Source organism: Ctenopharyngodon idella, chromosome 15, assembly GCF_019924925.1.
Source record: "Ctenopharyngodon idella isolate HZGC_01 chromosome 15, HZGC01, whole genome shotgun sequence".
In the NCBI taxonomy this organism is placed as follows: Eukaryota; Metazoa; Chordata; class Actinopteri; order Cypriniformes; family Xenocyprididae; genus Ctenopharyngodon; species Ctenopharyngodon idella.
This window is the reverse complement of record NC_067234.1, coordinates 10,255,912-10,272,061: the sequence shown is the minus strand read 5'-3', so window position 1 is coordinate 10,272,061 and position 16,150 is coordinate 10,255,912. Positions and strand designations below refer to the sequence as shown.

Sequence of the window (16,150 nt, the reverse complement as noted above, 5' to 3'; positions counted from 1 at the left end):
TTGCACTAGTCAATTTACTAGTTTTTGCGCCATCATTTACCGCCCAATAAAAAAAGTGTGTCTTAAACCAGACGCTAATTTGCGCTGCTCTTGGTAGATTGCGTTGGTCATTATGGAACAATAATAATAATATTCATTCGCACAGTCACGCAGAGCTGAAGGGCCAAAAGCTACATAGTGTACATTTAACTAGGTGGCAACCTATCATTATGGTTTACGAAAGCTGCATATTTAGTGGAAAGAGTTGCCTCTGTTTACTCTGTCCCTGTGATTATTGTTCTGTAGATAGATAGATTCATAGATAAGTAGAAGAATAGAAAGGGACCCCCCCCCCCCTCAGGCTGAATGTATGTGTGTGTCATACCTGATCATCGTGTTTATGTGTGTCTACAGGGGGCTGTGCAGCTCTGAGCGTGAGGGGATCTGAACAGAAAGAGCCCTGTCATCTTTACCATGATGGCCAACACGGTAGGTCCTGACGTGTGTGTTTTGGTAATATGTGATCATAAGGTTATATAATTAAAGAGACATTTAAGTCTGTCATGGTTTCAGTGTCAACATGTTAAAACCACTTTGTTTCCGCTGCTGTCAAGACAAAAGCAGAAGAGTTCTTTTGAAGGTGGGCTTTTGAAAGTGTTTTGAGGTCATCTGGTGCTCAATTCTGCTCTTAAGTTGCGGATGTAATACTAACATATCATTGTGTGAACTTAATAATTCTGTGATGAGAGAAACTGCTACTGTTAAACTAAATGTAATGACATGGAGTTCATCAGGTCTTTGAGTTTTCTTGGCAAAATATTCCCAAATCTTAATTGGATATTTTGAAGTATATAAAACTATAATGACTTTTGTGACAATAGGCTGAGAACCTATGCCTAGCTTTTCTCATTTAGTTTAAATGTCCTTCTGTGATGTCATGTTGATTATATCATGGTATCATGCTCCACGACCTCTGACCCCTGTGAATAGATGTCTCTATAAACTCAAACGACATCTGTTTGCTCGTCCGTTTAAAGCCTTAAATTCTATCAATTTTCACAGTCTTTCAGTGGCTAACACTACTGACTTAATGTAGCCCTCCGACTGAGCGTTTTAAATGGTGATTTAACAAGGAAATCGGTTCGCTAAAATGACATTCGCTTTTAGATTATACTGTTAGTCAGTTCATGCTTGGAGGTTTTTTTCCCCTCTCAAGTTATGACCTATAACACACGCAGCCGGCTCTGGTGGTTCTCTGCTGCAGTGAGATTATGCTATCGCGTCAGACGCAGACCTCTGTCCTGCTTTTCCGTATAGTAATCTGATGCTTCACCGTTCACAGCAAGTCTGCATATTATAAAAGGCATGAAAACATAGATGTGTTTTATTCAAAACAACAAAAAAATGTTTTTTTATTTTTTTATTTTAATTTTTAATACTTGGTCAGTTTGTAATTTAAAAATGTTTATTGAAGCACATCAGTTTATAATTTGTGTCAGTGTAAATTAAGGCTGCATGATACGTCAGAATAAAATGGATAACACAATATGGCTTATCGATTGCCGGCAACCTGTCAAAATAAAAGCTTGATTGTTTAACTTTTGAAAATTAATTTAACTTTTGGAAATGATACGCACAGATGCGAATAGTAATAATAGATAATAAAGTAAATACAAGGACCAAAGTATTGATTCAGTATCAGAAGAAAATTATTTGTGAAATTACAATGTATGATTTAGAATAATCCTAATATTTCTTGTTTGTGCTTAATGCATAAACTAAATAATTACTTTGTTTGATATTTTGCAATCTTATTAAATGACAAACATATTTAAGTTTGAACTAACCAACCATGTTTTGGAGCCACTTTCCTTCCTTCCTTCCTTCCAGCCATCCAATGGCATTGAAACATATTTAACTTTGAACTAACTATCCGGGTTTTTTATGGATTCTCCTTCCTGACTTCTTGAGATAAATTGAGATATAAAAAAAAAAAAAAACTGTTTTACAAGAGTGACCTGGCCATGAAGGCAGCAATAAATAACATCAACAAAAACATTAAACAAAAATTGCAAAATTCATTTGCACTGTTTATTGCAAGCTAATATTTCAGTTCATTTTAACTCTTCCATCATTTCTTCTCCTTTTAGGTTGGCGCAGCAGCTCTGTGTGGAGATCTCAAGGCTTTTCTGAACCAAAACCTGTCCAAAGGTAAAAGTGACTCTGTTACTCTCTTATATGATCACATACATGCATACATACATACATACATATCTGTGCAAATAAATATACAAGTTCAGAAAATAAATTATTGAATCAGCTTGTACAAAAGTTGGTTCTTCAAGCGCAGGTTTATTCAGAGTGCAGTAAACCCTTTCCTTGCATTTTCATTTTTTAATTTGGCAGTAAAAGAAATTACCGGCAATTACTGGCAGGCAGTAAACTTTTATGTACTACCTTTGTCTTGAAATGGTTGTGTTCAAAGTGAAAAGGAGGGGTTTGGGCACACAACAATCAACATTCAAAAAATAATTATTTGTCTAATTGCACGCGTTCTTAGACAGATGAGTCTAAGATAAGTGACTGGTTGAGGCTTGAAACCTTTGTGGTGTCGTAGGTTACATTATGTCATGTGACAGCAAATTAACAGTGGCTACCTAAAATATGTGATGTTTGATAGCTCCAGTTCCCATAATAAAGCATCATCATTAAACTTTGAGAATTGTCCCTTTAGTACTAACAACGTTAAAAAAAAAAAAAAAACTGTAATATTCACTAAAACAATCCAAAATCAATTCTTAAAATCCTGAGATTCATCTTTTAACCACTCCCTTTTCAACTAATGCATAGAAAATGTGGCTCTCCAGCAGTTGTCACTCTCATAGGCCTGAAGGCAGTCTCTCAAGCCATAGAGTGCGTCTCAATCAGCTCTCTAGTTTGTGTATTAGCATAATGTATTTGGTAAAGCCTTGTTCACACTGTCGCGACTCTGCTGAGGAAACTGTTGTAATATGAACTGTGTCAGTGTCATATAATCATCAAGAATTATCAATGTATGAATCAAACTCATTGAAACTGCAGTTTTTCTACGCATCATTTTATTATGTTTTTTATACAGACAAAGCATATAGAATAGTGAAATTGCTCAAAATATTCTGTCCAGTCTTGCCTACGTTCAAAACGTTTGTGCTTCACTGACACAATCTTTACTCCTAATGGTTGTCGCTCCTAAAAGTCAGTCTTCATTTGCATAAACTTTGTCATTTATCATGAAGGAAGACCTATTATGGCTAAAAATATTTGAAAACTGGCTTTTTGAAAAAAACATAACATCAATATTCCCAAATGAATAAAAATAAAAGGTGCATTATGTTAGTTCTCTAGCCTGCATTAGCATCGTTGAGTTTGTGAATTTTAAGTACTGAAATCACAGTCAAACATTTTTTTTTAATTAACACCTAACTACTGAATGCACCTTTTAATCAGAATCAATTCGAATCAAGAGCAAAGCTCCATTGACGGCATCTGAGATATTTATTAAAACAAACAAGAAAACATTGACAGTTATGTACCTACATTTGTCCTTTCTATGGTGTGAATGAACAACAGTATTGCCTTAAGCAGCCCATTAATAAAACTGATGTTACCGCTACTGTTTTTGTTGGAACGGGTGAAGACAACAATTTGTTTTAATGTTGCTCTAGTCTTCTCAAGTCAGCATGTGATTGAATACTTTTTAATTACCATTGGCACTCATCCAGTGCCGCTCGGGTGCCAAATAAAACTCCTGCACACATCCAGATGTGCTCTCCCCCAGAGCTGCAGTCATGCGAGCCCTGAACTACCTACCAGCTCAGGCCAGTCTCTCAGAACATGTGTACAGGCCTATCCATCGTGCAGCCACACATCTATTCAGTTCTTCCCACTGCTCTCAGATCAGTTCAGGCCAGAGCAAGCGAGCGCCCATCACCGCCTGCTCTTTAAGTGGCCTGCAGGAGCTGTGAGAAAGCTGCCGTCTGTGTGCATACGGAGGGAGGAAGTTCTGCAGCAGGCGCACACACGCTCTCATTGAATGCGGCCGCTGTGAGCGCGTTTCCCACTCGGCATGGGTGAAAGTCCGTGTGTGGGTGGGTGGACTCCCTCTGCGCTCGCCCGGCAATGCCTGGCGAGCCTCTCAAGTTTCCACTGAATGGTAACAAAAGGGACACTGAAAGAGAGAGAGAGGAACACCAGGTCCCAGCCTGCCTTCGAAACATGCTCTCCACTCCACTTCAGGTAAATCCTGCAGCCCCTACTTTTTTTTCTTTCATCTGGCTCTTTGTGCATTCAGGGATTGTGTCGGAGCAGCTGGGAAGGCTGCACGTGTGTCGGGACGGCACGCTGAGAGGAACATACACACTTTCTCTCTCTCTCTCTCTCTCTCTCTCTCTGTTTGGGTCACTGTGGAAGTTCCTCCACAGATCTGTGTTCAGTGGGAGGAGGGGTGAAGCGGGCGTCCCAGTCTGTGTGTGGGTCTAGAACTTGAGCTTTTATTAGGAAACGAATAGTTAAAGGTGAAGTATGGAAGTGCTTGTCGTGCCGCTTCATAAACAAACAGGTAAATGACTGAGGAATTTGAAGTGAAGGTTATTATACAAACTTTGTATAATTTTATAATAACTTTTTGTAATTGTTATTCTTTTTAAAGAAAGAAGTTTTTCTCTTTCTAAAGAAGAATTTTTTTTCTCTTTCTAATCTGGTTGCCAAAGAGCAAATATGCATTTATGTGAGTGTTTTTAGTGCAGCAGAACTGGCTGGTTGTGTTTGGTGAGAAGCTCTCTGATGTTGCTCAGGCACTGATGTGGTTTTGAATCGTGTTGAGCGTGTGCTGGAGTTATGTAGTTTGTTTGGGCAGCCCCAGGAAGTAACTGTGTGTTTTCCTCCTGTTGTCTTGGCACATGTATAGAGCTTAGAAATGTTTTCTCTTTGATGTCTTCCGTTATGCGCTTGCATATGTCTGTGTATTCAGATTGTATCATACATTTGTGCATGTGTATAACGCTGAGAAATTTGTGCATGTGCTTTATAATACAACACACACAGTCGGCTCAATATTTGTGTGTGTGTGTGCTGGGCTGCTGCTCAGCTGTATTCTAATGTGGCTTTGCTCATTGTTGCTGTAAAGAGCATGTGGCTCTGACGCATTCCTGCGCTGAGGCCTTGCACAAAACCCCAGTCAGTCCTGCTGCTGTACGCTAACCATCTGGAGCACATTGTAAAGATTCATTCAAACTACTTTGACACTTTCTTGCCTTTCAACATGAAATACTGAAACTGTTTTTGAAATTTTACTGGAAGGTTACCCGAAAATCTCACAAACATTTACTCACCCTCATGTCATTTAAAAGCTCCATGACTTACTTCCACCTAGGAGTGTGCGATATTGACAAAAATATATATATCGATATTTTCTGGCATTTTCTCGATAACGTTAATTGGACAATATTTTGCTGAGTGAGTTACTGTACTGGTACCTTGGCAGGTTTAGGACTGTCATCGACCGCTGACTCCTAAAGTTTTTGATATTCTTCATATTCTGTGTGGAGGTCAGTTCACAACAATGACGGAAATTATTTTTTCCAATATTATTTCCAATATTTCAATTGCTTTTTACCTTTTATGGACATTTTTACCTTTTATAAATTCTTTTTTTTTTTTTTTTAAACCTATTTAATTCAATTATAATAATAGGAAGAGGAAACACAGAAGCTGCATCTGAAGTGGCATTTAGATGCATTTACACAGACTGTTTAATGCAGCTCAGAGGGGACATAAATGAATAACCTGCAGTTACAAATGCATAAATAATGTTTTGATGTTTTAAACATAAAATGTTGAATATTGACATTTGAAATGATTTAAAGCATGAAAAGATACTTTAAATGTGAAATTAAAACTGCCACTAGGTGGCAGCAAGTCACTGTTAATTAGTGATTCATTGAGATTCAACCGATTATTTCAAAAAGCTGATTCATTCAGGAACTAAACATTAATCTTAAATGGTAGGTAACACACACAGTTTCTACCAATCTCATGTTAAACTTGAGTACCTATAGAGTAGTATTGCATCCTTCATATCTCCGAAAAGTCTTTAGTTTTATCTTATTTATAAAAGATATATATGCTGTACCGAGTCTTTCCAAAAAAAGCCGAGCTAAAGAGTCACAAGCACATGCAGCTTTTGCGTAGAGATCGTCTGCAAGCTGCGTCATTATTATAAATAGAAAGGGAACAAAAACATTCGTGTTGTTGACATTTTATGCACTTGCGCGCCGATTGCCAACAAAACAGACATTTGATTCAGTTTTACTCACCGCCCACGGTCTGCAAATCCAGCGTTGAACTGGGACTTGTTTACAAAGCATTTATCACCGAAATTCTGGAAACAAACAAACATACATGCATAACTCCATTGCTGCCCCAGAAAAACAAACTGCATCCAGTGTTCCCTTAACACTGGGTTCTTTAGGAAGTTGAAAAAGGTTATCTTTTCCTCACAACCAAAAACACACTTCTTTGGTGACATTTTTGAAAAAACTCTTGGCTTTCGTAACCCGAACAAAGCGCGTTGATGGGCGTGCTCTTGCTCTAGGTGGTGTGTGTGTGTGTGTGTGTGTGTGTGTGTGTGTGTGTGCACTCTTATCAGGGAGAAGTGCCCATACAAGGAATTGCCCTTTATTACGTGATGAAGGGCCATACTCGAAAAAAAAACTAGTTTTGTTGTTATTGTGAGGTTACACATATAAAAGAAGACCCTTTACAGTTTCAAATGATCTGTATGACCAAAAATGTTTCAAGTTGTTTCCGGTGTTATTAGATAAAAAATGCAAGTGATCGAGCCACCGCCTGTATGTCATGCAGTAAGCGCGCTCTCTTCACACAAACACTTGGAAATGCACCTAATAACAGCACACATTTACTTAGGTTAACGTTAGAGTGAGCAGCCATGTAAAGTTGCTACTACATGTTTCAAATGATAAGCCATATTTGAGGTTGATGAATGATAGGCGAACGTTTGGATTTCCTGCCCAACATACTGTAATTACCACAAGGACCCGCCGTTAACGATCTGTCCCTCACGGACACAAGCTGTTTTTTTTTTTTTTCTTTTCTTTTTTTGTGACTAACCAGCTAATAAAAATGTTGGTCAACTAAGCCTCTTCTAATGATTAGTCGACTATTGGGGGGCAGCCCTGATTTTATTATAATGTACTTTTAAATAACATAAACGAATACTGTCTGAAAGCTATTAGTTCTGCCGTTGTTCATAAATGTCTTTAGAGACGTACAATGAGAAGGTTGCCATGTTACCAGAAATAGAGTCATCAGTGTCCCATTGTTATGAGAAAGGGTCCTTACTGTCCTTACCTTTGCCTGAATTCATGTACATGATGTACTGATTCACAACTTAGGGAGCTGAATGAGACACACTATGTTTGTTCACTTTCAGTAGCATGTTCTCAGAGAGCCAATCATGACTACATTTCATTTCATTCAATGAGTCATGACCACATCTGCTGTTGTAATTTATGAAAAGTAAGAAAACTGCTTTGTATTGGTAGTTTCTGCATAATGTCAATAGAACATTGTAAACGTGGTACTACATCTCAACTGCAGCTGTAGATAGACAAAGACACACTGTGAGTGTCACAGGCTGCTGTGATGCAGACGTTTGGAAGATTTGACCAAGTTCAGGATGAGTGTTTTGGTGTGTGAGTGGGAAGCAGGCATGCATGGAGTGGGTGTGTTGGCATGTCGTCTCATTCACACAGTACAGGGTGTGTTCACTCTATTGCGTGTTTGTGCGTGATTGCAAGGCCCATTTGCATGGTTTTGCATCTGATATGCCACAACCTTTACATGATTTGCATCTCTATTCAAAAGACACCACAGAATTCGAAGAAAGCATTTCAGAATCTTTTTTTTTTTTTTTTTTTGTCTTGCCCTTGATCAACATAATGTAACCTTCCCTTATCCCACCTACGCAACAGTCCCTTCCTGGGTTTAAAGGGGACATTCTTGGCAGAAAATCACTGAAAAGCACTGTTACATAGTGGCCTTAAAAAGTATTTGGACACTTCAGCTACACTTAAACGTCTTGATGCTGTTGCATTGGATAAAATGAAGTGATATCTGCAAATAAATTTTGCTAGAGCTTTTCTCAAAACTAACTACACCTCTTATAGACATTTTCAATGACTTTTAACCAGCTGAAATTGCAGTGCTTTTTAGTGGATATGAAGTCCTTTCTTAAGTACACACATGTGTCAGAGCAGAGTAGTTCAAGGCCTTTTAGTATAATTGTAAAAATGTCCCTCTTCTGGTTGTGGTTCATGAGTCTTTATGCTGTGAAATCTTTGCAGATTTGTGAGGCCATGTTGCGCTGCTTTAGAGAAGAGGAAGAATTGTTGTAGTAGAGTGTTGTTGCCATGCCATCATTATACGCCGGACTGCTTCAAAAACGAGGGTCAATTCAACACTGGATTTGCACAAAAGATTAACATGATGACACATGCTAGTCGATGAGTTGAATCAACTCCACAGCAACAACATACATTCATCCACTAACCATTCAGAAACGTCCAGATGCATTCTAAAAGTTGTAACTTCTTCCTGAGTCTCTCCATCAGTGTCCGACTCCAGTTTGAACAATGTAAGGCTGAACACTGTTACTGACAATCCTCATTTTGGCTGCGTGAGATTCTCCAGCTATGTTGTTGTTGAGCAACCAAAGCACAAACTGTTAAAGCTCCGCCCTCTTCTGGAAAGGGGGCTGGGAGCAGCAGCTCATTTGCATTTAAAGAGACACACACAAAAACGGCGTGTTTTTGCTCACACCCAAATAGGGGCAAATTTGACAAGCTATAATAAATGATCTATGGGATATTTTGAGCTGAAACTTCAGACACATTCTGGGGACACCAGAGACTTACATTACATCTTGTAAAAGGGGCATTATAGGTCCACTTTAAAACTACAGAGCTCTGATCATAAAACTAAGCATTTAAATATCATCTTTCTAAAACAATATTGGGAGCACGACGACTGATATTTATTTATTTTTTTTTTTTTATACAAGTATCTACTATACTGTTATACACTGATTTATATTACAAGCTTTCTGAATTTCATCTTGGTCATAAATATCAGCAGCTGCACCAAAATGCATATTTTTGGTCAGTTTGGGCCTCTGAATAAAACTGAGGTATACTAAATGAGCCATAAAAGCCTGATGTATCAAATGTGATTCTCAGAAATACACATTTTGTCTAAAGGTTTTTTGGCCAGAAAGGTATCAATATACTTTTTTTTTTTTTTTTTTAATTAAATGCAACTTCGTTTGAAAGTGTCAATATCTAAAGCAACAGCATTCATCATTTTAAGTGGCTTAAGTGTCCAATCCACCCATTTATCTTTGAATATGACTGAAGACAGCGGGAAATACAGCTCAGAGGAAATGGACTTGAGAAACAAAGCAAGATATGAGTAGACCACAAATCTATTTGATTAATGTATAATAATGTATAATTCAGTTTCATTTCATACATGGAAAAATGTTTCGACTCATCAGTTTAATTTGTTATGTTTCATAATTGTTTTACTTTTTATTGCAAAGCCTATAATAGACAGGTTTTCACTTGTGACAACTTGCCCCATAGGGTTTAAAAACATGCCCCACATCATAAAAAGCCACAATCCTGAGAGTTTGTATGCATTTTACATACTTTAACAGAATGTGATTTTTAAATTGATTATTGACCAGCATGATTCACCATAAAGTAGTCATTTTTCAGGACAGATGCTGTTGAATATGCAATTATTACATACATTGAGAAAGCAAAACATCACATCACTACATATAAGTAATGTGAATTGCAACTATACTTTGCTAACAGGCTGTAAAACTCTGCTTAAGATTAAAATTTTGTGAGCAAATCACCATTTCCATTCAGTCAAAGCTGTGATCCATTCAAGCTTCTGCTTGTCTGTGAAATGTTTTTTCCTTTCAGAAACTCTCAGCTCTTATTTGTGAACATCATCTTGACTGTGTTTGTGTTTGCAGGCAACATTTCCCTGGTAACGCCGTCCAGCTACAGCCCAGCCGCCAAGATCACACTAGGAACGGTGAATTCAAATGTGGGAGCCCAGATGGTTAGTGTCACGCCACACCAGTATTCAAACACACACATCTTTAAGTGCATGTAAACAATTGACACTTCATAATGTCTCAAACACACAGATTAAAACTAAGGCTGCAGGGCTCTAGACTGACTTAAATGATCACAAATGCGACAAAAAATGGCAATTTGTTGTATTCGCCATTGGCAACAGTGGGGAAAACTTGTGTGCGTTCACATGTTTTTGAGCATTTATGTTTGTTTTGAAACAATTTAAAATGGTTCAGAGGAACCATAATTCAGCCCAAAGTAGACTGGAAATGTTGAATCTAAAATGCAAGAAGTAAAATGCATTAAATCTGGTATGATATAAATGAACTTTGTTTTAAATATCAATATTTTTCTACCTGTAGAAAATGTATAAATGTATATAAAATACTTTAGTAAACATTTTTAAATTTGTTTAATCGGTGATTCATTGAAATAGACCGTTTCAAAGAAATAATTCACCAAATATGAATCGAACTTTTGTCATCATCTTTGCTATTTATGTTTTAATCAGAAACTATATTAAGATTTTGTTGTCTTAATGCTATACTCACAACACAAGAAGCAGATATGAAACTGGCTTACTGGCATAGTTTTTAGGAAACTTAATGGCAAAAAAAAAAAAAAATATATATATATATATATATATATATATATATATATATTTGTATTTTTTTAAGATATAACTGCAACACAAAACTACAACAAACTTGTGCACAAAAAAATAAATAGATAATTTTTACAATAAGGTTCGATTTGTTAACATTGGTTAACTACATTAGTTAACATGAACTGACAATGACAAACACGGTAACATTTTATTTTACAGTGACCTTATTACACGTTACTTGTCTTAGTTTGTGTTAATTTCAACATTTACTAATACATTAACAAAATCAAAAGTTGTATCTGTTAATATTATTTAATGGACCTGAGCTGACATGAACTAAAAATGAGTAGTTGTATTTTTATTAACTGACTTTAACAAAGATTAATAAATACTGACTAATACTGACAAACTGACTAATGTTAACTAAAGAGTCCTTATTTTAAAGTGTTACCGATAAATAAAAAGTGTTTACCCATCCCATTCACATATTCTAGCTCCCTGTGTAAAAAATTGTTTGAAGATAGGACTGTTATGCTGTAGTACATGTTGTTGCCAGTAGTGGGCAGTGATAACCTAGAGAACAGTGATTTACTGACTTCACTGCATGTGCTTGTCTGCTGTACATAGACAATAGATAGCTGAGGGGGGTGGAAAGAGGAGGGTGTTTATGGGTCAGTATGGCTGCACTGAGCTGAACAAAAGAAAGGAATGTTGAAAAGATGGAATCGCACAAAGGAGTTTAAAGGGAGGAAAGACTCTGCTGTAAGGGGAGGAAGTTTGAGTAGTTCAGAGGCGATGGAGAGAACTTGATGAACTGAAGTTTGACGACTGAATTTTTTTTTTTTTTTAAATATTTCATCCTATACTAGCTTAATAGAAAACTGCAAGTAAGCAGTTGTTAGGTTGACTTCCTGAAGAATGTAAACACTCTGTCATGCGTTGTTTGCATGTGCTATCATATCAACTACTTTCTCATGTGATAGTAAGAGTTTTGTACCTTTTCGGCACTTGTTTGTCTCAACAATGGCAGTAGGACTGCATAGGAAACCTGTTTGGAAGCAGCCATTATTATTGCAGTTGCATTCAGTGCCACTAGTGGTGCAGAAATGACACCCTTCACCAAACAACGAGTCCAGTGATAGACAGACCTTGTGGTTGACGGCAGAGCGGAAGGCCGGCATGAAAGCAGAGGCCCTATTCGGCTTAAAGGGGGAAGAGAAGCATGCTGTGTGCCGGCACCTCTGCTAATGAGCTTATTAACGAGTGGATGGCATGAGAGACCCTCGTTAGGACCTTCACTCACTCATTAGAGAGATGTCTGACTCGTTGTTTAGATACACGCTTACATACAGATTCCTTTCCACCTGAATAAATCTCACAGTTACATCCTCCGCACTCAATGTCACCTGCATATCGTTTAACACGGTGCGAGAGAACAAGACTGAGAAACGTGAAACTTCTTGCAAACTGCAGAGCATATACTGCATACTGTAGGAGGTGAGACAGTATGAAATGATATACATTTCAAAGTTTGCTACAGTGTTGTCATAATGTTGACCACTGTTTACTAAAACTGTTAAAAAAAGTATACAAATATGTTTAAAAAATTAATAAAAATGATAAAAGCACATGACACATTTACTAAAACTTAAAATTAAATGAAAATATATAAAAATAAAAGCTAATTCAATATATTAATAAATATAATCATATATAAATAATACAAAAATAACACTGACATGTATAGAGCCTCAAAAAAAAAAAAAAAAAAACGTGGTAAAATACATGCATATTGTGGCCACAAATGAACAATTCGTTCCCGTGACTTACTAATACATCAGCATGTCTTACTAATTCATTCCCTCGTTATAAGTAAAGGGTGCACACAATATAATAAATTGGTCCCTTGATTTACTAAATTGTGGCCGTGTTGTAATAATTCGTTCCCTAGTTTTAGTTCAATCAAAACGAGGGAGCAAATTATTTCAACGTGGCCATGATTTGCTAAAACGAGTGAATAATATATACAGTCAAACCAAAAATTATTCAGACATTTTTTTTTTTATATTTGATATATTTTTACTAGTGGGTGCAGGACATTATAGTTCATTTATGTAAGTGAGGATAGCAAAATAAAGTAAACTGTGACATATTATACCCAAAAATTCTTCAGACAGTGGACTACCAGTAAAATTGATAAAAATTTGAAACCAAAAATTATTCAGACACTCTGACCTGACCATGTTTTGCTTAAGTGTTATCTGACATAATTAAGATTAATTTTTTTCTGACACAGTTTAACTCTGATATCTTGTCATATTTTATTACCATTTTTATTACAAGTGAATAAACTGTAATAATGAGTGAAATGTTCAAGGTATCTGAATAAATTTGGGTTTGACATTAGTGGTTCAACGGATCACAAAACTCACGGTTCGGATCATATCACGGTTATTAGGTCACAGATCGGATCATTTTTCGGATCAGCACAAAAAAAATAAAAAATGGGGGGTGGGGGCTAACTTTGCATTTATTACGTAGCCCACTTTAACTACTCCGATACCACAGCAGAAACTACTAGCCTAACTAATACATTATTAAAGGCAAGTGAACAGACTGTAAAAAGAACAAATACTGTACACCAATTACAAGCATAGATAAATACAACATAAAGTTACAAATAAAGTATTAGGTCTAACTGTAGTATTAATTTTCATGTACAGAAATGTAATAATTAAATGTAAAACTGTTCACTGTATAAATTTAATATAGATTCATCTTTGTTAAAGCTGTGTTATGTTGTTTGATTTACATGACAGACAACAGCAGGTATTTATAGACCTTATGCACCAGAGAAACAAGTGCGCCCCCATCTTTATAATATTGTCTTTGAACTTCCGTTTTCGCGGTAGCTCTGTATATTTCTATGGCATCACTGTCATAGAATAATTAGCTGGTGAAGTGGATTTACTTGTAGAGTTAATGAAAGTTAACGTGAGCATTGTAATGTTTAAAGCAGATGTCTTAACAAATGTCAGTCGACCGGGAAGATTTTAAAACGAGCAGTTCATTCATAAATACGTAAGTTCGCTGTGGAAATACAAACCGGAAGACAAAAGACAACGAGCGCTCACACATCCGATAAATACACATCCGAATTCTCACCTCGTTCAATTAAGACATAACCGAATGTGTTTACGAGAATACTTGCCGAGAGGGGTATTTTGACTGACATAATGTGTGCATGTGTCCATCCAAGTGCATTGAGGACGCGAAAGAGAAATCAATTTGGAATTTGCCAGCTATCTGAAACGCGCGCGCGTGCGCGCGAGCCTTGTATGTATGTGCGTCTGTGTGCACCAATAACAGCGTGGCGTGCGATACCGAATTAAATCCTCTTTTGCCTCTTCTAGCGCTGGAATGGTTTTATATCTATTTTATGTGTAAACTAGCAAGACAAAACACGTGCAAATGATAACCTTTCACTCTATTATATATATATAAAGTTCAAAGTTTCAAAACAGCAAGCAACAACCTATAAATAATTACACTGTTAAAAAATTCCACTTATTTCAACTTAAAAACTTAAGTTCTTTTGCTGTTTTAAATTAAGTATAATCATATTGGCTGTACAAGTCATTTCAACTCAAATTATATTAAAACGGACTTAAAAATTTTTAACTATAACTTTTATATTATTTAAATATTATATTAACTTTTGACTAGCATGCATGTCCTCCTGCAATATTAGTCTGAGACGATCATTTTCAAATTCAACTCCACAAACGGGCAAATCACTATTACAAGTTTTACAACCTTGCATCGTAAAGATAACATTGTGGGCAGGACTAACAGAGACTGACAAATCATAATGTTGTATTTGATAAGCGTATGATATGCACCTATTGGATAAGGGAAAAGTAGGAAATCACCTGCAATTGACCATGGAAACTACCATTTAATCATTGTTTTAACTAACTAAATAAATAAAGTTATTATGTGATAAGATGTTTGATATAATTTTTATTGTTTATTAAATTATTCATACATCTATATGGAGAATGACTGGCCCACTCGTAGCTTCACCACTGGTATACAGTATGCAATGCAATATGCTATGTACTGCACATTTTAGCAAAAATATTTGGTGACTTGTTCAACCACAAATCATCGTGTACGCACTGCATACTGCACAGAATGTACCAGTAGCATGGTAGCATGCCTTTCCGAATATATCCAGAGGGATAGGAGGAGGATAAATCTTTTGTAACGCAGCGGTGATGGATGAGGATGTCCTTGCTGTGTTGGGCTGCAGGAGGCGTTTTTGCTCTCCCCAGAGGCTGCAGCACACGCTCGCATGTGGAGAGATTCAGGTTAGCAGAGAGGAAGTGAGGGAGGCAGCTGGATATAAATGGACTCAGGGAGGCCCTCATACACCATCGTAGATCATTTACATGTGGATGATAACAGGACTTCTATTATGTTAGAGAAATATGTCCCCCCCCATAATAATGGTGTAGTTACAGCATCCACCAGCAGGGGCTGACTGCCAAAACTAACATGAACCTTCCCAAGTGATACTCTCTACCAGTCTTAACTTGTCACCAAATTATCTTAAGTTATAATTTGCATAACTTTTTACTGTCTTCTCTTTCTTTCTGTAGATTTTAAGCACACCACAGAGAGTGTCTCACCCTGGAAGTATCCTTATTGGCAGCCCGTTTACAACGCACACAACACCAGTTGCCATGGTAGCTCAGGCACACCCTCCCGAGGGCAACGAATGGACCCCGGGGTGAGCCACATGCTCATTTCTCATGCACTGATTTTAATGTGAATGTCTGAAAGCGCCCCTACTGATGGAGCTCTAATGTCCTCATATGAAGTGATGGGAAGTTTTTCTGCTTGAGTTTGGGAGAACATTGGTAATCTTTAAACCTTATATGAGCTATTCTACAGAATTGGCTTAAAGTCAGAGTTGGAAACGTCTTGAAAAAACGTCTTTTTCCACAAATTTTGTATGTATGCAAATTGTATAATATCCAAGGTACACATTTCTAGTAAATGTGCAGTTAATTTTCATATTGTATTTTCAGAAAGTTTTGGAATATTTTTTCTCTCCCCAAATTTGTCACTACTGAAACACAATAATAAATAATTTAATAAGAAGGGTTATTAAGATTTTTTAAGACCTATTAAGATTTTGTTTACATCTACCTTGTAAATATATTTTTTGCTTTTTTTTTTTTTTAAGTTTTCACAGGTAAATCAATAATAATTACAATTCTAACAATATTTCAAGTGTAATTTATGAGATTTGTTGTATTTTGAATCCAATCTTTCTTTGTGAAAGGCA

The 16,150-nt window shown here is 36.7% G+C and overlaps 1 protein-coding gene across 6 annotated transcripts in view; it reads left to right on the top strand.

The window, feature by feature from the left end:
• tfdp2 (transcription factor Dp-2) overlaps positions 1-16,150 on the top strand; it is a 55,266-nt gene that overhangs the window by 18,421 nt on the left and 20,695 nt on the right. For 4 of the 6 annotated variants that reach the window (XR_007925108.1, XM_051862142.1, XM_051862143.1 and 1 more), the window contains 4 exons: positions 394-468; positions 2,130-2,190; positions 10,082-10,170; positions 15,459-15,589. Coding sequence is in view for 5 of the 6 variants with exons in the window: in XM_051862142.1 (XP_051718102.1) it covers positions 454-468; positions 2,130-2,190; positions 10,082-10,170; positions 15,459-15,589 (296 nt within the window). In the remaining variant the exon portion in view is untranslated. Of the gene's footprint in view, positions 1-393; positions 469-2,129; positions 2,191-3,954; positions 4,255-4,423; positions 4,577-10,081; positions 10,171-15,458; positions 15,590-16,150 lie in introns of those variants that run through there. The other 2 variants (XM_051862146.1, XM_051862145.1) reach the window with 2 other exon arrangements.